General features: G+C 56.7%; 2 protein-coding genes across 2 annotated transcripts; one reads left to right on the plus strand and one right to left on the minus strand.

Annotated features, from left to right (window-relative positions):
* Positions 1-2634: 2634 nt before the first annotated feature.
* Positions 2635-5156, minus strand: LOC138102064 (serine/threonine-protein kinase pim-1-like). The gene is made up of 5 exons (XM_068999821.1): positions 4587-5156; positions 4412-4462; positions 3820-4186; positions 2999-3175; positions 2635-2741 (listed from the first exon to the last, which is right to left on the minus strand). Exons 1-5 carry the CDS (start codon positions 5154-5156, stop codon positions 2635-2637), a joined length of 1272 nt encoding a protein of 423 aa, XP_068855922.1.
* Positions 5157-11946: 6790 nt separating this feature from the next.
* On the plus strand, positions 11947-15960 carry LOC138101995 (olfactory receptor 14J1-like). Its single transcript, XM_068999742.1, has 2 exons — positions 11947-12010; positions 15323-15960. The coding sequence occupies exons 1-2, from the start codon at positions 11947-11949 to the stop codon at positions 15958-15960; spliced, it is 702 nt and encodes a 233-aa protein (XP_068855843.1).
* Positions 15961-20620: the final 4660 nt, after the last annotated feature.

Below are 20620 nucleotides of genomic sequence, written 5' to 3' on the forward strand. Positions count from 1 at the left end.
CAAAGACATTATGGGAACCCTTGTGCAGCCAGAGCCTTCTGTCCCTGCAGAAGGGAGCGCGGCGGGTGGGGGCGGTTGGCGGGCAGCGAGCCCCGGACAGCGGGCGAGATCCGGCTCCACACCTGCCAGGCCCTGCTAAGGCTCCATGCCGGCTCCTCTGCAACAGCAAAGACCTTCAGCCGTGTCACTGCCCAGAGGGGCAGTGCTGGCCCGGCCGCACAGCTCCTTTTCCCCACAAGTTGCAGGAGGTGAGAACGCAACACTTGCAAACACCGACTGCGAGCCACAGCGCCGGCTGCGCACCATGAACCTCAGCTCTGGGACCACTGTCTGCCCCAAGCTCCGGGGGATGCAGTGGGAGCCGGGCTGGGCTCTGCCCTGGGGCCATCCTCCAGGGACAGCTGCAAACAGGGAGCATTTAGTTGCCACCAAGAGCCCAGCCACGCGTGGAGGGGAGCCGGTGCAGGTGCGGCCTGCGCTGTTGCCTGCTGTGCTCTGGGGCTGCTGCTCCCCGCAGAGGGAACTGCACTGGCGTGCCAGAGGAGACAAAGAAGCTTCAGCTTAAGCCAAACTGAGCTGGGTGGCTGGGCTGGCAGGAGTGGGGAGGGTCAAGGGCATTCACAGAGCTCATCCTGCTGGAAGGACGAGGAAAAGGGGCAGTGGGAAGCTAACAGTGAGGAGAGCTGAGGCCTGGAGGGCAGCTCTTGAATGACACTCAGGTCTCACCGGACCTCTGAGACATTGCTGTTCTTCTGCCAGTGACAGGATGAGTCCCTAAACCTGGGGCTCGCTCCTCCTCGTGGTCAAAGGCATCAAGGAAGGCTACAGTGCGACAGAGACTGCCCTGAGCTGGCAACTCACTGGGGGAAAAGAGGGAGCACTTGTGAAGTAAAAGGCAGGCGGGGCAGAGAACTGTTCAGAGAAGGGCTGAGCTAAAGCTTGAGCAAGCTGAGAAATGTCATTTGGGGTCATCCCAGATTGATTTCATTTCACAAGTTATTGAACAAGTTTATTTTGGGGGCGGGGGGGGTGTCATGTTTTCCCCTGGAGGCGTGCACTCTGCAGGCTTGAGCTGCGTTGCCGAAATGCTCGAGCACGTCTCTGCTGCGGCTCACACCGGTTCTTCTTTGGCTTCTTCCGGCCCGGTGCTGAGCCGCAGCAGAGCCCTGGCGGAGCCCAGAGCAGCCTCAGCATCCACAGAGCCCGGCTGCAAGGAGAGAAAGCAGAAACCGCCCGTCACTTGAAGGCTGCTGTCCCCCTTGTCCCAGCCGCCCGTGGTGCCCAGGCCGTGCTGGCTGTGCTCAGAGCGGTGCCCGAAGCCGCCCGTCACTGCTGCCTTTGGCAGGAGAGCAGGATGGCAGGACACGTGCCACCGCCCGCAGCCAGCCGTGGCAGATCCACCTCCTCAGCAGCTGCCCATTGGGATGCTCCTGTGCTCGCTGCCATCTCCCAAAAGCCCTTATCCCAGCCGTGCCAAGAAGACGGGGACCCACCGCACGCCACCCGCCGCCGGAAGAAAAGCTGCTCCCAAGCGATGTCCTCGGCCTTCTCCAAGGCCCCGTCCCATCCACGCCGCAGCTGGTCCCAAGCACTTCCCGATCCAGACTGGACACCACCTACAACACCTCCTTTAAGGGAAAGAAACAACAAATTAATGAAAAGGGATTACAGACAAAAAGGAGAAACAAGAAAAAAGGTAAAAAGTCTTCTCTCTGTTGGGGGCCTGAGGAAGGCCCAACCTTCCCTACATGCTGGGGAAAAACCCACCCTCGGGCGAGGGAAGCCCACGCTTTCTCCCCTCCCCCCCGCACTGACCCCCAACAGGCACAGCGAGCCCAAAGCAAACAAGCCGAGTGGAGCAGCCCAAGCCCTTCCTTTCCTGCAAAACAAAGCAGCCCGTGCACAGCTCCTGGAGTGCCACCTCTGCTCCTGCCATGGGGGCTTGTTTGTGTCGGGCTGGCTGCCCCAGCCCCAGCCCGGGGAACAGTGGGCGGTGGGGGCTGTTGGCAGGGCCAGGAGCCGACTCCCATTTCCTAAGCACCCCAGCCCATCCCGCCCGCCCTGCCGAAAAGCAGCTTGGCAGCCGGCTGAAGAATTAGTTGCATCCGCCCCAGCAAAGGGGGGAACCTTTGCTTCCCGGCCAGGCCGTGCAATGCCCAAATCTGGGAGCATCCCCCTGGCTGTGGACTCATCTGTAAATTCGCTGTGGAGCCTGGCTTTGAAGAAGGTGCCAGAATCGAAGCCCATCATCTTCAGCTTGCCGGTGGCCAGGTCGAGGAAGAGCTTGCCATCCTTGACGTCGTCCTCCATGTCTCCAGCAGCAGCAGGAGTACAGCTTCTCCAGGGGCTCCTTCTTCCCTGCGGCTGAGAGCAGGCTGTCAGTGCCCCGCCCAGGGCCCCGGCTGTCAGTGAAGCAGGACAAGCAAAAGCAGCTTGCACGGCGGCCACCAGTGCTGGGAAGAGCAGCTCAGCGCCAGCACAAGGGCTGCGGGTCCCCATCTGACGACCCCTGTGCAGCAATACAGGCAGGGCAAAAAAGCCTGCGTTTCTTGGCTTCTTCTGGCCAAGGCACGTGTGGAGCTGTAACTTACCGGCTCCCTGGATCAAAGTGTGCCTGTGGCTCTCTCCCTTCTTCTATGGATGATGAATATCCTGCAGCCAAGGATCACACGACAGGTCTTCTAATGAGGGCCTGTCCAAGGAGTGCAGGGACAGACACCATCTGATCAGTTCCTTGCAGTCTGTGGGGAGAAACCAGAAAGCGCCGGTCAGTTGCAGAAGGCTCCTGTCCGCTTTGCCCCACTATTGCCATGCCCAGGCCATGCCATGGGGGCTCCGAGCTGTGCCTGAACTTTCCCATCCATTCTTTGTTTTGGAGGAGAGCAGGAGAGCGAGGCATGTGCCACCTCCTCGGCAGCTGCCAGAGCGGGATGCTCATGAGCCCGCTGCTGTCTCCCAGTACTGCTATTCCCCCCGTGCCGCAGGGATGAGCATGCACCTTGAGAGAGCCGTTCTGGGAGCGACAGCTGGCCCCAGCTGATGTTCCGGCCCTTCGGGAACGGGTGCCGCCCGCAGACCATCTGGTGCAGCACGATGCCCAGGGACCAGACGGTAGCTGCCTCGCCGTAGTACCAGCCAAAATGGGTCCATTCCGGGGGGCTGTACGATGGTGTTCCTACGGAATAGAGAGGCACTTCATTAGCGGGATGCTGCCTGCTCCCGGAGCCTCGCCCCAGCATCCCTGGGCACGCAGGGGCCGCACCGGTGGCACGCGGCATGACCCGCTGCCCTCTCGCCAGCGCCTGTGACTTGTGGACAAACTGGGGGTTGTAAAAGAAGCCACCGGTGTCACAAGAGGGCAGCGGAAGCCCTGGCAAGGCTCAAGCATTCCATGCAAAGGGAAAACCCGCTCAGTGCCGGGGGTGGGAAAACCATGCCTTCACCCTCCCTGCCTGCATTGCCCCAAAAAAACATTCTGAAGCCAAGGCAAACAAGGCGAGCTGAGCAGTCCAAGCCGGTTCTTGCCTGCACACCAAACCGGCGGGTGCACAGCTTCTGGCCCCCCCCTCTCTGCTACCCCCACCCACGGGTGTGTTTTTGTCACACTGGCTGCCCCAGCCCCAGCGCCAGTCCTGGGCAGAGTGGCTGGCGAAGGCTGCCAGCAGGGCTGGAAGATGGCCCCCCGGCCACCCGCACTCAAAAGCAACTGGGCTGAAAACTCGGTCCCATGACTGGCATCAAAAGGGAGAATCCCCGCTGCCACAGCCAGGTTGGGCCGCGAGATGCCGGCACCGGGAGCCTACCCTGGTGAGGACTCACCTGCAAAGCTGGTGTAGGCTGTGTCTTGCAGGTAGGTGCCGCAGCCAAAGTCAATCAATTTGGCCTGGCCCGTGGCCAGGTCAACCAGGATGTTCTCTGGTTTCAGGTCCCTGTGAAGGACCCCGCAGCTGGTGCAGTGCCGCACGGCCTCCAGGACCTGGCGGAACAGCTCCCGTGCCACCTCCTCGGACAGGAAGCCCCGCGCTCGAATGAAATGGAGCAGGTCCTGAGACTGCTCCGGCCGCTCCATCACCAGCACCACGTTGCTGGGGAGCTCGAGCCACTCGAGGAGCTGCACCACACCAGGGAAGCCGGTGGACACCTTGTCCAGCAGCACGACCTCGAGTGGTGCGCTGGTGCCGTTGGGCTGCGGGAGGAGCACGATGCCGTCAGTGGGGCTGATGCCGTGCCAGGGCTCGGGAAGCCCTCGCCCAGCCCGGGATGCTCTGCGCCCTCCGCTGCCCCCACGCCCGCTCTCCCCCGAGGCGTCCTGGCGCCTTCCACCCTCCCGGGCCTCGGCTCATCCCCGCCCGTCATGCCCCGCCTTCTCCCGCTGCCCACCACCCCCACCCCTACCCCCCCGCTCACTCACCAGCTCGCCCCAATGACGGATGCGGGTCCGTGGCACCCATTTGATGGCCACCTGCAAGCCAAGGGGAGCAGCGGGCTGAGCTCGCCGCCCGCCCTGCCGAGCCCCATCCTCCTTCTCCTGCGCCCTCCTCCTTTGCCCCCCGCCTCCTGCGCCCGCCGCCGGCCCCGCCACTCACCGGGGCGCCGTCCGAGAGCCGCGTGGCCGCGAAGACGCTGCCGAAGCCGCCGCGCCCCAGCAGCGAACCCTCCAGGTAGCGCTCCCTCAGGCCCTGCAGCGCATTCCCTGCCGGCGAGACGCGGCTGTCAGCGCTCGGCCCGGGGCCAGAAACGGCCGCCGGGCGCTCCTCAACCGCCCCGGGCCGGGTATCCCCAGATGTTGCCTCTTTCGAAGGGGACACCGGCGGCTCGGGGGCGGGGGCCGCGCTGCCGAGCGGAAGAGCTCGGACCGGGGAAGACGCCGCGGACGCGGCGGGAGCGGCCGCGCCGTCTGTCTCCTCGGCGGGCCCCGGGAGGAGCCGGGGCCGGGGCCGGGGCCGGGGCCGGGGCCGGGGCCGGGGCCGGGCCAGCCGGAGCCAGAGGCTAACAGTGCTGCCCAAGAGGCAGGCACTGATGCCCGCCCAGCGGCGCCACCGCCAGTAGGGCAAGAGCCGGGCGGAGGCGAGACCGCGGCGGGACGCCCGGGGGCGGGGAGGGCGCAGCCCCGCCCGGGGCCGGGGGCGGGCCGGGCGCATGGCCCGGCCTGGCATGGGGAGAGGGAGGCCGCGGAAGGGGCGGAGGGGGTGGAGCACTGAAGGGAGAGCGGGACAGGGGATGCGGGACACTGGGAGAAGGAGAGGAGGAACAGGAGAAGGAACGCAGAGGGTCTGGAGAACCGCTGCTCTTGTATTGCTCTTCTGCTGCTGCCGCTGCTGCTGCCGCTGCTGCCGCTGCTGCTGCTGCCGCTGCTGCCGCCGAAGCGCTGGGAGCGTTGGTCCGCGTGTCCGTGTGTCTGTTGCCCGGGTGTCCGTTTTTCCCCCGCGCGCCCCGCGGCCGAGCCCCGCGCGCCCCGGGCCAGCACGGGCCGCTCCGGGGCCGAAGCGGAGTCCCGGAGCATCTCTTCCTCCCGCAGCCGCGCCAAACGCACCGTCTTGTTTAGCTTCTTCTTCACCAGATTGTAACTCTTCCTTGCGGCAGTCTTGCAACTTGCCCCTGCTGCTGCTGGCTCGCCCCGCGCCGCGGTCTCTTGCTCGCGAGCAACCAAAGCGCTGTCCGCGCTTTTCGCCTGGAGCAGAGCAAAGTGCTGAATGAGGAGCCTGCCAGCGCCAGGCAGAGGCAGCCCCGTGGGAGGGCAGAGCAGGACGTGAGGAGGGAGACGTGCAGCCCCTGCGCGGTGCAGCGCTGCTCCCCGGCCGCTCGGCGTGGGCAGTGCGAGCGGCGGGGCCGTGCCCGGCGCGGTGCCCTCGTCGGCAGGGCTGTTGCTGTTTTCTTGTCCGGTTCCAGGTGAAAATCGGAGACTGCCGATAGGAGGCTTCAAATAAAAGAATGGAAACACTCTTTTTGCTGAGTTCTGATGCCGGTCCAATAGAGCAGCTAAGCTCTCAGCTGTTTGCCTCCTCCCTGCCAATCCAGCACTTTCAGCCTGGAACAAAGGCCCTCTCTGCAAAGAAACTGCTGGCTGGTTTCCCTCTCCTGCTGTTCATTGACACAGGTAGAAAAGCAGACTAGTTTGGATGCTGAGTCTGTCCAAACGGACAGTGAGCTTTGCCATGTGAAGCCAAGACACGGAGTCTTGAGCCCTGCGACAGTGTCATGGGAATCACCTTTGTTGCTGCTGCTGTCTATTGTCACTGCTGAGGGTGCAGTCCCATGGGAGCACATGCCCTGTCTCTAGAAGCCAGAGCCGAGCAAGGCACTGGGCTCTAAAATCTTCCCTTGGCAGGCTTCTGGGGTCTCCAGCATTGCTTTCAAAGCCAAACAGGGAGAAGGCAAGCTGTGTGTAGCTCTTGGTATTGTAGAGTGTCTCAAACTTGCTAAGTCCTAGGTGTTTGAGGTAAGATCAGTTTGGAAGGACTGTGAGGTAGAACTAGTGCAAGACAGAAAAGGGGAGCATAGAAGGGAAGCAATTAATAGTATACGGGAACATCTTGGGTTGTTTCTTTCCGTTTGCATGTCCCTTCTGGGAAGCTGTTTTGCTTTTGCAAGAATCTTGTCCACAGTGATGTTTGCTCTTTTCAAGACCCTTTCCTGGAGACCGAGCTGGAGCTCCTGTCACAAGATGTGCCATCACATGCAGCTTCTCTTGGCTTGCCACACTGTGCGTGCAGCAGGACTCTTGCAGCAAAGCAGGACCAAGGTTTTGAGAGCTTGACAACTTGTCCTTTCTCCTCCTGGTGGACTAGCGAGTTGTGCCGTGGGTAAGGTTTTCGTCGTTACTGTTGTAGGCTAAGGAAACAGGAGGAGGGGGTAGCAGCAATTGTTAGGCTGGCTGAATGGAGAGAAAGAATCTCCGGAGCCTGCAGCCAGAAGTGGAGAGCTGGGGGCTAATCCTTCCAAGCTCTCAGTGGACATCTTGCAAGTGAGCTGGACTGTGAAAATGGTCTGACAGAGGCAGTTGGTTTCTGAGTTCAGCGTAGATACTTGCACATCTGGTGCGTTGGTGCTCAAATCGAGAGTGCAATCGGTTCACAGGAAGCAGCAGAAGAAGCTGGAGCTCGCCGAGCAGGCGACTGAAAGAATCAGCAAAGGAGAAATGCGGGAAATGACTTGGTGTACCTTGCCTGGAAGAAGGGTAGTTTTTTCAAATAATTCCTAATCCATTCCCTTGGCTTTTGACTTTCCTAACAAGGCCATTTGCATCCCCGATTCAGCACGAAGCGAGAGGCCCGGGCTTACGGAAGTGCGCCAAAGATTCCTCCGCAGTGACGCTCAGGTGGAAAGAGGAGCGGGGCGCCTGAGCAGCCTCCGGGGAAGCATCCCGCGAGGTGCAATTTGCGCCGTGCTGGGAGAGGAGCAGGGGGAGAAGGATGGGCCTTGCGTAGCAGCAGCAGCAGCAGCAGCAAGTTTGGGCCGCAGGACATTGGGCCTGCGCCGCTGCCCCACAATGGGCGGGCGTGTTCCCGGGGCTGCGGCCCTGGCACCGCGTCCGCTGAGCTGCCGACGCTGCGGGAGCTCCCCGGGCTGGGCTCGGGTTCCCGCTGGGACTGGGCAGCAGGCTGTGCTCTCACTGTGGTCAGCAGCAGCGGGACGTACCTCTGGACATCCACGTCTCCTGCTGCTGGGAAGAAGCAATGAAGCGAGTGCAGAAGTTCTGCTTCCTCTTTCTCCCGGTGGATTTTTTCGTTTCATTCCACACTCCAGAGGCAATTTCTGTGCTGGCCTCTGGCAGCTGATTCTATTTCAAGAGCACCAGCAAAAGGGCTGTGTTTGAGCGCTGTGAATGTGGCCTGTATGGCTTTCATTCTCCTTGACTTTTTGCTTATAGACCTGTGAACATTTCAAGATCTGCTAATCAGGATGCCTGCAACAAAGCATCTGAATTCCCCATCAGAAAAGCACTGTGGCTAGCACCGATCAAAAGAGGCAATTGCAGTTTTTCAGATAAAATTCAAGTGGCAACCAGAAGAGGGGGAAGAGCAGCCATGATCTGTAATTCCCAAGGCAAACGCAAGAAAAGCCTCCTGCTGTCACCTGAGGATGAGTGAAACGGTGCTGGGAACAGTGCTGGAACCGGATCCTTTCTTTCTCTGAAGGTTGCATCAGGGCAGCACAGCCGGGCTCTGAGGAATCAGGTCTGTTTGTGGCTGATTGTGTCTCTAGTCCAGAAATTCACCGGGAAAAACCTCTTGGGAAGCCGAGGCACAAGCAGGTGGGAAGGGGCTGGCGCTGCTGCTGCTCTTGGCCAGGAGCCCCGGCTGTGCCGGTACAGGGCCCACTGCGCGGTGGCTCCTGCTGCTGCCAGAGCTGGGCGGGTCTCAGGGACCGGGAATGGACACGGGGGACAGCAAAGGCTGTGGGGGGCTGCAGCGATGTTCACACATGGGCCAGCGCCAGCACAGAGCTTCAGCCCCGCAATTATCCCAGAGGGAAATGCTGGGGAAAGGCTCCATTTCAGCTTTCCTTTACTCATCACTGTGAAGTGACCAAAATAAAAGGAGAACAAGCAGAGCCCGATCTCTTCTCCTTCGGAAGGAGTCCCATGCCTTGGGCTGTGAGAGGCCATGAGGGGCTGTGAAGGGCTGTGAGGCGCCATGAGGGCTTGTTAGGGGCTGTGAAGGGTCATGAGGAGTCGTGAGGGGCCGTGAGGGGCCATGAGGGGCCATGAGGTGCTGTGAGGGGCCATGAGAGATTGTTAGGGGCTGTGAAGGGTCATGAGGGGCCATGAACTGTGAGGGACTGTGAGCTGCCATGAGGGGCCCTGGGGAGCTGTGAGGGGCACCGAGGGGTCATGAGGGGCTGTGAGGGGCCTTGAGGGGCCATAAGGGTCTCTTAGGGGCTGTTGGAGGCCAGGCGCCTCATGGAACCAAGGGTCAGTTATGACACTGTGCAAGCAAGGAGATCATGGTTGACAGTACAGAACTTCATGGAACCACAGGCCCATTGTTACACAGCAGGGCCGCAGAAGCAAGGAGATCATTGTGACACTACACGACCTCATGGAATCAAGGCGTCCATGTTACGCTACTGAACCTCATGGAGCCAAGGGTCCATTGTGACACTGCGGACCCAAGGAGACTGTTGCTGACAGAACGAAAGTTCATGGAACCAAAAGTCCATTGTGACATCGTGGGGCCTCATGGAAGCGTGGAGACCATTATGACACTTTGTTACTATCTGATTTACACCCAGAAGGGCAAAGAAAACAAAATCTCTGAGTATAAAAAGGAAAGAACTTTGAAGGTTCAAAATATTCCCAGAGACGAGATTAAAACCAAACGAGATTAAATGTTGGTGCCAAAAAAATGGGTATCTGTTTATCTAATGGTAAGAGAGGCAAAGCGAAAGACGGAGAAAAGTAGAGAAGAGTTAGAAAAAGCCAAGGTTACTCTAAAAGCATAGGATAAGTCACCACCACACTGTGCTACCTTTGTTGCTGCTGAGACAGGGTGGGGGAAGTGGAGAAGTTTTTGCCTTTTTTTTTCCTGCTGTTTGAAGCGTCTTATCTGCCTCTTCCCATCTCTGGAGCAGTTTGGCTGGAAAGCGGCGGCCCGTCCTCCGAGATGCAGGCTCCATGCTTGCAGCTGAACCTCGGTCCGCCTGGGACGAAGGAGCAGGGGTAGGGGTTGCACAGCTCACTCGGGATTTCAGTCCAGGGTGAAGGATTGGGGGGTTCTCCCCAGGCGGGCGGCGTCGGCTCCCGGAGGCCTCAGGGTGTCTCGTGGCTGGCGATGGTGGTGGTGTGGGGAAAGGCAAAGGGCAGGGATTCTACCTTTCGCTTTCGCCTCCACATTTTGCACCAGTTTTGCCTTCCTTTTTATGGGCCTCCAGGCGGGCTATGCACGTCCCGTACGGCACGTAGTTTCCAGGCGTTCAAAAGTGATTATGATAAGCAGCCATAATGACGAAGCACTTTTGAAGCCTTTCTGGTGCTGAGCAGTGATAATGACAAAGCATTTTTTGGAGCCTTTCTCCTATGATTAGGCTCTTGCACACTTCAGAACCAAGGGGCCATTGTGACACCGCAGGGCCTTGTATAACCAAGGGGTCATTGTAGCACGGCAGGGCCTCGTGGAATCAAGGGGATCGCAGTGACACTGTGGGGCTCCATGAGGCCACGGGGCCATTCTGACTGTGTGGAAGCAAGGATACCATTGTTACGCTACGGGGCATCACGGAACCAAGGAGGCCATTGTGAAGCAGCGGGGGAACCCGCTGAGACTATTATGACACTTCAAGGCCTTGTGACACCGAAGGGCCATTGTGGACCTGCAGGGCCTCGTGGAACCAATGAGACCATTGTGACATCACAGGGCCTCATGGGAGCCAGGGGCCATTGTGACACAGCCAGGCCTCATAGAACCAAGGGGCCCTTGGGACACTGCGTGGCACCATGGGGCCAAGGAGACCACTGTGACACTACAGGGCATCACGGAACTAAGAACTACGTAACAGTAAGAGGCCCAATGGAATCAAGGGGCCATTGTGACACCACAGGGCCTCATAGAACCAAGGAAACCATTGTGACACTGCAAGGTCTCATGGAAGCAAAGGGCCAGTGTGACACAGCCAGGCCTTGTGGAACCAAGGGGCCACTGTGATCCTGGGGAGCCCAATAGAACCAAGGAGCCATTGTGACACTGCAGGACCTTATGGAATCATGGAGACCACTGTGACACTCTGTGACCTCATGGAACCAGTGGGCCATAGTGGTATTTTGCAGCCCCATGGAAGCAAGGAAACCGTTTGGACACAGCAAGGCCTCATGGAAGCAAGGGGCCTTTGTGCCGCTGTAGAGCCAAGGAGACCACTGTGATATTGCTGGGCCTCAGGGGAACAAAATTGTGATGCTGCAGGGCCCCAAGGATCCAAAGAACATGGAACAGGACTGGTTGGCTTGGCCCCCTGGGGCCACCTGCCTGGTCCGGCTGACCTTGGCATGTTGAGGGTTGCTTCTCATCTGCCCCTGAAATGCTGGAGTTCCTTGCTTTCCTTTCTGTGGGAAAGAACTGTCCTTCTCCTCCAGGGACCCATGGCTGAAATTAGGATTCTACCTCCAAATTTGATTCTATCCGAGGATTGTTCCCATGTGAAACCTGCCAGGACAGACAGCTCAGGCTGGCCTTGGCCTCTTAGGGGCCACCTCTCATCTGCCTTCAAAACACGGGGTGGGGGGCTGTGCTTTTCTTCCCATGGAAAAAAACATCTTTCAAGTCCAGCCATCCATGGCCAAAACTGGGAATCCACCTCTGAAATTCCATCTATCCAAGGAATAGCTCCCAGACAAAAGCTGCCAGGAATGTCCAGCTCCCCTTGCATTCCTGAGGGCCAGCTCTCATCTGCCTTTGAAACACTGGGGCTCCTCACTTTTCTGCCAATGGAAAAGAACTGTCCTTCTTGGCCAGACGTCCATGGACAAAACTGGGATTTGGCCTCCCAAATTCCCTCTATCCAAGGATCGCTCCAAGACAAAAGCTGCCAAGACAAACAGGTCTGGCTGGCCTTGGCCTCCTTGAGCCACCACTAATCAGCCTTTGAAACCCTGGGGCTCTGCCCTTTCCTTCCTGGGGAGAAGAGCTGTCATTCCGGTCCAGGCACCCACAGCTGAAATGGAACTCCACCTCCAAAACTCCCCATATGTCCAAGGGTTGCTTTCAGACAGAAGCTGCAAGGACAGACAGGTCTGGCTTGCCTTGGCCTCTGGTGGCTGCCTCTCATCTGCCTTCAAAACACTGGGGTTCTGTGGTTTCCTTCCTGTAGAAAAGAACCGACCTTCTTGTCCAGGTGCCCGTGGCCTCAAGCACATGATCACTACATAGGGACAAAGGGGCTCTGTGCTCAGTGGAGTGGAGCCTGAGGACAGTGGAGGAGAGTCCTGGGAGGGCTTGAAGGGTGGTTTCAGAGATGGTGGATCCTTTTGACATAGTAGAGAACAGCCGGCAAAAGAAAGAATTAATGCAAAGGGCAGGTGGGGAGGTCCAGACTGGACACAAGGAGAAAGGAATTTCTCTCCCAGGGCAGTGCTGTGGTGCCACGTGTCCCCCAGAAGGAGTCTGGAGCAGCCCAAGGCTTTGCGTGCCAAGGCAGAGCCAGGCAGGCCGCAGAGCCATCAGCAAAGGAAGGGGCCGGTGAGGTGGGGCAGCCGGGGGGATGAGGACAGCCTGCAGGGACAGAGACACAGGGCACAGACACTGTAGGACAGCCTGGGCCGGAGAGGGCAGAGGGATGTGCAGAAGCTGCAAGGCCCTGACAGAGGCAACTTCTGCAGCACTTTGGCCAGGGCTGCTGTCCCTGCCCCTGGGGCCAGTTGGGAGACAAGTGACCCTTGCAGCCCTGGGGCCTCATTGCCTCTTTTTTGCTGCTCAGCAGCATGGCAGGGGCCACCCCATGGTCCTGCCCTTGGCATTGCACATGCCCACATCCCAGTGCCCCGGGAAGAGTCCCGAGCAATGAGGGAGGGACAGGATCTGCCTTTCCGGCGGCTGGGGCACTGCCTGCAGCCAGCCCGGGCACGGCACAGAGGCACAGAGGGGTTCCATCAGTTAGGGCTGGGAAGATGCTGACAAGTGACCGGGGGAGAATCATTCCCAGCCCTTGACACAGGAAGCCTCTGGCTGCAGGACAAAGCAGCTGCAGTTCCTGAAATGATCTCCTCAAGCTGGAACATACCACTGACTGTGGATTCAGGAAGTACATTCTCTGAGTATCCCTGGTGTAGAACATGAGGACATGCTCAGGGCTTAGGCTCAGTCCAGTAATATTTCCAAGACAAGCCTTTCTATAAAGATGAAATTTCCTGAGAGTGTTTTCCGTTTCCTACTCTTGCGGAATGGGAGGGGGGGAAGTGATAAAGGAATTCTTCATTTTTAAGAGTCCCTAAGGCATGGGAAGTGAAACTTGAGTGCTCTGCAGGAGTTTCCTAAAGTGCTTTCAAGGCACTCCTCTGCCCACGGAGAGCACCGGCATCACCTTTGCTGGACCCGCCAGGCTTAGTCTGACCTGTCCTTTCTCCCACCTGCAAACAGAACCTGTCCCCAGCCAGTGCCCTGCAAACAGGCAGGTTTCTGTAGGGCCAAGGAGAGTGCACAGAGATATGGGGTCTGTGAGTGCTGGCAGGAAGAGATCAGGCACAGGGAAACATCTCCAGGAGGAAGATCTTCAGCAAGCAGAGAGAAGATCAGGCAATGAGAGAAAACAAAAGGCAGAAATGTTGTGGCACGGAGAGCTTAGAGACCTCCACAGGATGCCCTCGAGTGCAGCCCCTCCCTCTGAACAAGCCCCCTCCCCTCCTCTCTCCCTCAGCCAAGCCTCTGCCCTCAGGGCCGGGGCTCCAAGGCGTGAAGCCCCTCCTGTGCAGGCAGAGCTGCAGCAGAGCTGTGGGGCAGCTCTGCGGTCCCGGGCCCAGTTCCCTCTGCAGAGCACAGGGCCGGGAGCATCTGCCTGGCACTGGGGGGCTCTGGGAGGGGGCACAGCTGGCTCAGCTGGCTCAGGGTGACGCTGGCCCCAGTGCCCGGCTGTGGGCAATGCAGCCAGGGAAGGAGCTCCATCTCCCTACATCCAATGCCATCATTAGGACACTTGGCTTTCTTCTTGAGGATTCCCCCTAAGCTCGGAGCTTCCCTCCAGGACGCAAACAGGTCGTGTAGCATCTTTGTGTTACCTGAAAGCCCCACAGTGAGACACAGAAGTTTGATGATGGACAAAGTGCTGTTGGGTTGGTGCAATGAGCCATGTGTGTATTTGGCTACCAATGTGGGGCTGAGACCTCGAGAAGGGGATGGACATTTGATGGGCTGTGGTGGATCGATCTGCTCTCAGCAGTGTTGGGATGGTTTCTAAGGGAAATATGGGAGGGTGATTATCCTCTGTCTGACAAGGGTGAAAGCCCAGAGGATCTTGGAACAGGACAGAGTGACAGAGCACCTCCCCTCACTCTCCACTCACCGCCTTGCCTCACAGAACTCGCTCTATTCTCCCCGAGGACAGCAGCAATGCTGAGTGTTTCTGACATCCAAAACCAGTCAGCCGGGGAGATGAAGAGGAGCTGTAAAAACCTCTAGAACACTTTAACAGCTTTTGCCATTCCTGTTCTTGGGCCCTGGGAGTGCCCTTGTGTTAGCTGGGGTTTCAAAGTGTAACACCAGGACAGGTGGCTGTCCCCCTCCCACTTCTGCACAGCAAGGCTGAATTATAAAACCCCCCGGAGCAATTGCCCTGAAACTCATGTCGCACGCAGCCAGCACCAAGCAGGGCTGCGGCTGGAGCTGAAGGAAGATCTGCTAGAAAAACAGAAGGGTGTTGTCGGTGATGGAACACGGACTTCGCCGGCCGCATGCAAAGCCAAATTTCCTCGCACGAGTCACATCTTTATATACTGTTCCAAACCCACAGTTCAGCAGCTACAAACTTCAGCTTCTAAGGTTATATGTTTTACATCTCCAAGGGCTACAGATTACCATCTCCTCGCCCAATCTCCCGTTAACTATCCTACTCTTTGTCTCGCCTCTTGCTCTTTGTCTCGCCTCCTGCCAGACGCGGCCCCGGCCCGCCCCGTCTCTCGTCTCTCGCAAGGCCCCAGGCCAGCCAAAGCCGTTCTCCGTGGCGACACTCTGAATCCCCATAAGGTGTCAGTGTGTGACAGGAGAAGCATTTGTGGGACATGGCTTTGATTTGGCTGAGAGCCGTTTCCCTTAAGCTGTCACTGACTTTTCTCCATGAACAGGTCCCCATGTCCACACACAGCCAATGTCCAACAGCAGCTCCATCAGCCCCTTTCTCCTGCTGCCATTGGCAGACACGCGGCAGCTGCAGCTCCTGCACTTCTGCCTCTTCCTGGGCATCTCCCTGGCTGCCCTCCTGGGCAGCGGCCTCATCATCAGCGCCGGAGCCTGCGGCCAGCACCTGCACAGCCCCATGTTCTTCTTCCTGCTGACCCTTGCCCTCACCGACCTGGGCTCCATCTGCACCACTGTCCCCAAAGCCATGCACAATTCCATTTTGGGACACCACAACCACCTCCTACGCAGGAGGTGCTGCACAGCCCCTTTCTCTTTCCCTTTCTCCTTCTCTCTTTCTCCTTCTCTTTCTCTTTCTCCTTCTCTTTCTCTTTCTCTCTTTCTCTCTTTCTCTCTTCCTCTTCCTCTTCCTCTTCCTCTTCCTCTTCCTCTTCCTCTTCCTCTTCCTCTTCCTCTTCCTCTTCCTCTTCTCTCTTTCTCTCTTTCTCTCTTTCTCTCTTTTTCTCTCTTTCTCTTTCTCTCTCTCTTTGTCTTCCTCATTTCAGCGGAGTTTTCCCTCCTCGCCGCCGTCGAGTGCTACGACCGCTACGTGTCCCTCTGCAAACCCCTGCACTACGGGACCCTCCTGGGCAGCAGAGCTTGTGCTCACATGGCAGCAGCTGCCTGGGCCAGTGGCTTTCTCAATGCTCTGCTGCACACGGCCACTACCTTTTTCTTGCCCCTGTGCCAGGGCAGTGCCCTGGGCCAGTTCTTGGGTGAAATCCCACACATCCTCAAGCTCTCCTGCTCACACTGCCACCTCAGGGAACTCGGGCTTGTTGTGTTTTCCATCTGTTTAACTTTTGGTTCATTTGTGTTCCTTCTTTTCTCCTATGTGCAGATCTTCAGGGCTGTGCTGAGGATCCCCTCTGAGCAGGGATGGCACAAAGCCTTTTGCACGTGCCTCCCTCACCTGGCCATGGTCTCCCTGTTCCTCAGCACTGGCTTTGTTGCCTGCTTGAAGCCCCCCTCCAGGTCCTCCCCATCCGTGGACCTGGCACTGCCAGTTCTGTACTCGGTGCTGCCTCCAGCCCTGAAGTCCCTCATCTACAGCCTGAGGAACCAGGAGCTCAAGGATGCCCTGAGGAAAATGATGACTGGATGCTTTCCAGAAGCAAAAACCTGCCTGTTTTCAGCTCCATAGGCTAAAGTGTAATCATTAGAGGCCCAGCCTGCCTTCTCAGGTTGTTTTGGTGGTGGTGCTTTGGGGGCTTTTTTTCTTTTCCTATGTTAATGTTGTACCCAAAAGATTTTGTTATGCATCTTATTCCCTGTTTACAGGCTGAATGGGACTGTTGACAGGGACTGTGTCAATAAGGAGTCTGCTCTGTGTGTATTCACATGAAAGAAAGGACCCATCAGCAAGGTCTTTGTTCAAGATCCTTTGGTTGAGTCCATCCCTGAAGCTGGAGGGCAGGACCAGTTTTGCAGGCGTGGGGCAGGGAAGAGTCCCAGCAGAGCAGCACAGCCAGGGAGCAGCAGAGCTTGGTCTTTTCAGAGCTCCTCTCTTATTACTTCCACTCTCTCCTTTGGAGCTGCTGTGATGGTGTAAGGCCAACAGCTCTGTGCGGGTGGTGCGAGTCCTGCTGCGTGTCACAGGCAGGGACAGGCCATGGGCACTGCTGGGACACAGCTGGGCTCCGCCACAGCAGTTCCATCAGCAAAGGGCATCTCCTGAAGGCACTGCAGGAAGGCTTTGCTCTCCCTGCACAGTCACTGTCAGGAAGAGGCCCAAGGAAGAGACTCTAAAGAGGCTGCCTGTGTTCCTTGTTCTCCCAGGGCTCAGTGGGATGAGATCAGGGTCCCAGTGTGGCCTTCAAGAGACTCAGGTGTGGTTCAGGTTTTGCTTGGTGGTGGCCAGTGCCCACCAGATGGTGAATGGTCTGTGATGAACCTTCCTGGGGCTCTGCAGCTTGTGCCAGGCCTGATGGCAGGGGAATGTTCTTCTGGAGGGACTTGGGAGCTGCCAGGAGAACGCAGGGGACCTGCAGGGACAGTGTGTGCCAGGGATCAGCCGTGAGTGGAGCTCCCTGGGCACAGGCCTGTCCAGGGTGGGCTCACCCAGAGATAAAGGACTGAATGTTTCCTGTGAGCCATGAGAGCTCTGCAGCCCCAGGGGACACAGCAGGTACAGGGAAAGGAGTCTGGGCAGTGACCTGTCTGACCCTCTGGGAACTTGCAGAGGAGGATCCAGGGCAGCCCCAGCCCATGCGCCAGCCCTGGAACAAGGCAGGCACCTCGGAGCACCCTCCATGGCCACAGCAGAGCCTGTGTGGGAGGGGGTCCGTGCAGGGAGCACCATCAGCTGCAGAGCTCTGTCTCCCAGCTTGAGCAGCACAGCCCAGCAGAGGCAGCCCATGGCCCCGGGCAGCACAGCCCCCATGCTCTGCAGAGCAGCACCCCCAGCTCGGGGGCTGTGGGCAGCAGGGCAGAGGCTACAGCAAGGGCTGCTCAGGCCAGCACAGACGTGTTCCCCTGGGAAAGGCTCTGTGGGGAGCTGGGATGGGCCAGGAGAAGAGCAGCAGCTCGTGTGTGTGCAGAGGAGCCCTGGCAAGAGGCTGCCCTGTCCCTGGGATAGCAGCAGGAGCAGCCTGAGGAGCCCCAGAGCCAACTCTCTGCTGCTGTGCTGGGCAGCGGGGCCCTGGGGCTGCAGGAGCTGCCCGAGCTGAGGATCTCCTGAGCATTCCAGACACAGAGTCACTGTCCCGCACCTCCAGTGCCTCCAGTTCCTGCTGCAGGGCCAGACAGGACTGGGCTTCTTTGCAGGGCTGGGGCCGGGGCAGGGAGAGGAAAACAATGGACCCTTGATTATTATAAGACTCCCCTCAGTGTCACAATGCTCTCCATGGTTCCACGAGGCCTTGCAGTGCCACGCTGGCCCCTTGGTTCCTTTGGGCCCCACGCTGTCACTGGGGTGCCCTTGGTTACACGAGGCCCCACGGTGTCACAAGGCACCTTTGGTTCTCCGAGGGCCCTCAGCGTCTGTTTTGCCAGTGGGCAGGGTCAGCCCCAAAGACACAGACACCAAGTTCAGGAATAGTGTAAGTTATTAGAATGCAAAACTGCAAAGAATCACAAAAGGAGAAGCCCAGCAAAGCACCCAATCATCACTACCAAAGATTGCGTACAGTAATCAAGAAAGAGACAGCACCAGTTACCCTCAGGCCTTGCCATCATCCACATCCTCACATCAGCTGGGGGAAGCTGTCACAGCCAAGGACTGGAGAGGCATTCCCGCACCCTGGGAGTTCCTGCAGGTGCATCCACCTTTGCGGGCAACGAGGCTTCAACCTCGCTGTGAGAGGGCCCAGCTTTGACAGCGTTGAACAAACAAGCCGACATCACTGCTAGTGTGGGAACATCTGGTCTCATTCTCCTGTTTGGTTTCTCCCAAAGCCTGGCCAGGGCTCAAGGAGGAACCGAGGGAGTTTGATCCTAAAGCCCCAAACAAGGCCAGATGGGGCCTCGTCCAGTTTCTAAATACAGAAAGGTCAATCCGTGTTTCACCAATGAACATAGAGCATATTGCTACTAATGCTTTGTTAATGAGCAGATACAAATAGAACATTTGGTTGGAAGGTTCATCTAGATGTCAACTTTGGCTCAGAGCCTGTTGTTCAGGCCTCAGTCAGGGCCTGTTGTTCAGGCCTCACTACTTCAATCAGTCCTTTGACCTAGAGACGAACTGCAACCTTCATAACAATTCTTTTCATCCTACAATCTTAGATTTAAGTATTAGAAATTCTTTGTTGACAAGCCAAAATATCATACGGGAAGTGCTTTAAGGGTATCTTTTCACAATCTTCATAGGAACGCTTAACCCAGCCATGATTAAAGAGCTGTCCGTGAGTTTGATTCCATTTCCCTTTATACTGGCTGCAATTGAACAGTTTACAGTGTGGGTGCATACAACCTATTCCAGGAGACAACATCCATCCACAGACACTTTTTCCTACACATATTCCTCTTTATCCGATTTAGGCAAGAAATGCCTTTTCTATGAAAAGGCAGCGGTCGGGGATCGCCACCCTCGGTCTAGAGCTCTGTTTTTATCGTGAACTGTGCTCAAGTTTCTAACCCACCATTTGGGTTGGGCCAGATGGGCCAGCCAAGGCCAGTCATCGGATCCTTCTGGACTTGCACGCACCCAGCAATTACTGAGGTTAAATGAGTTCCCTATCTCTGCTCCTGCTGTTAGAAAGCTATTTTCCCAACCAGTGCTCCGATTACAAGGACAACATTAAATCAACAAGATCAACAATAGTTTCACTGTTAAGTGGTCCCTTTCTGTCTGCAGAAGTCACTCACTCAGTGGCACATCAGTCTTCACATCGAGCGCCGTGGATCAGAGCACTTTCCAAAGGGACCATTGGGGCAAACAGGGAGATTTGGTCTGGCAGGCTCTGCAAAACAATATCCTGTAACATCTCTTTGTTCTCTCACAGAACACTTGGCTGCAGGGACATGTGCCCATCTTTCTCACCCAGGTTTCAGGATTCAAACAGTGTTGTCTTTGTTTACAGCTCTTACTTCAGCTGGCTCGGGCGGGCCATTTGGCCTCTGGACCCACACTCTGGCTCCATGATCAGGACTGGTGGATCCAAACCCTTTATCTCCATGAACAGTAGTGATGTGAAGTGGATGTCCTTTTTTCACGGTTGTTTTACAAACTGGCAATATCAATAACTGTGCTACCCTGCCGTGGGGTTGAATAATCCAGTGTTGTTCACTATTGTTTAACAGAACTACTTTAATTTCTCCTTGATAATCTGCACCAACCACTCCTCCCACCATATGAACACTTGTCAAGGCCAAGCTTGAGTGGGCAGTTATCAAACCAAAGTGTCCCGGAGGAACCTGAATTCCTGTGCCGGTACTGATAACTCTCATTTGCTTCTGATTTTTCCTAATTAATTCTAATGCGTAAAGGTCCAGCCCTGCAGCCTCTGCGATGGCCCTGTCAGGGACCATCACCCCTGGAACAATTTCCCAGGAAGTCAAAGTGTCAATGTCCGTGGTTCTATTTGCAAATTGGGTGCAGCCATGCGCATCCAGGGGGTTTCCATTTCCCCAGTGGGCCCATTGTTAAGGATATGGAGCACATCTGGGAGGTGGGTTTTTCATTGCGACACATTCCCATCTCCTATATTTTTCAACTGTTCTTTTAACAACCCCTTCATCTGTTCAATCAGTTCTGCAGCTTGTGGATAGTCTGGGATATGAAAAACCCAGCAGTCTTACTCACTTTATTTTTCGCAGTAACAGACAAAGCATTCCACGTCCTAGCGTCAGCAAACCCTATAAAAACAGCCACTTTCATCCCTTCCTCCTTCATCTGTTGTATACAATCTCCCACAGTCTCCCAGCGATGCTGGGGTCCTGGCCAGTCCTTTTCTGTAGCGTATTTAGTCTTATATCCCTGAGCAGCCAAAGCTAACAAATGGGTATTTGGAGCATTATTTCACAATGTCATGATATACATGTGAAAACATAAACATTGATTTTTATTATATTATATTATATACATGTAGATCATTATTTTTTGTTATTATTCTCATTGTTGTTATTATTATTATTTCCTTTGCTCAAACAAATCCAAGCTCAAGATTAAAAACTTCTTCTGTCGCTCCATGTGGGAGCGTTTCAACAACAATCGTTCCTTCTGTTGGTGCTGTTTCCGAGATGCTGTTAACAAAATTCACCCTCATCTTCCCAAACCCACAAGTTCTTTTCCTTTTTCCATATGCAATTTTGGGATGCATTTTAATACATCCAGTGCTTCAGCTTCTTTCAATTGACGTCCT

The sequence above is a fragment of the Aphelocoma coerulescens genome, unplaced genomic scaffold, assembly GCF_041296385.1.
Source record: "Aphelocoma coerulescens isolate FSJ_1873_10779 unplaced genomic scaffold, UR_Acoe_1.0 HiC_scaffold_60, whole genome shotgun sequence".
In the NCBI taxonomy this organism is placed as follows: Eukaryota; Metazoa; Chordata; class Aves; order Passeriformes; family Corvidae; genus Aphelocoma; species Aphelocoma coerulescens.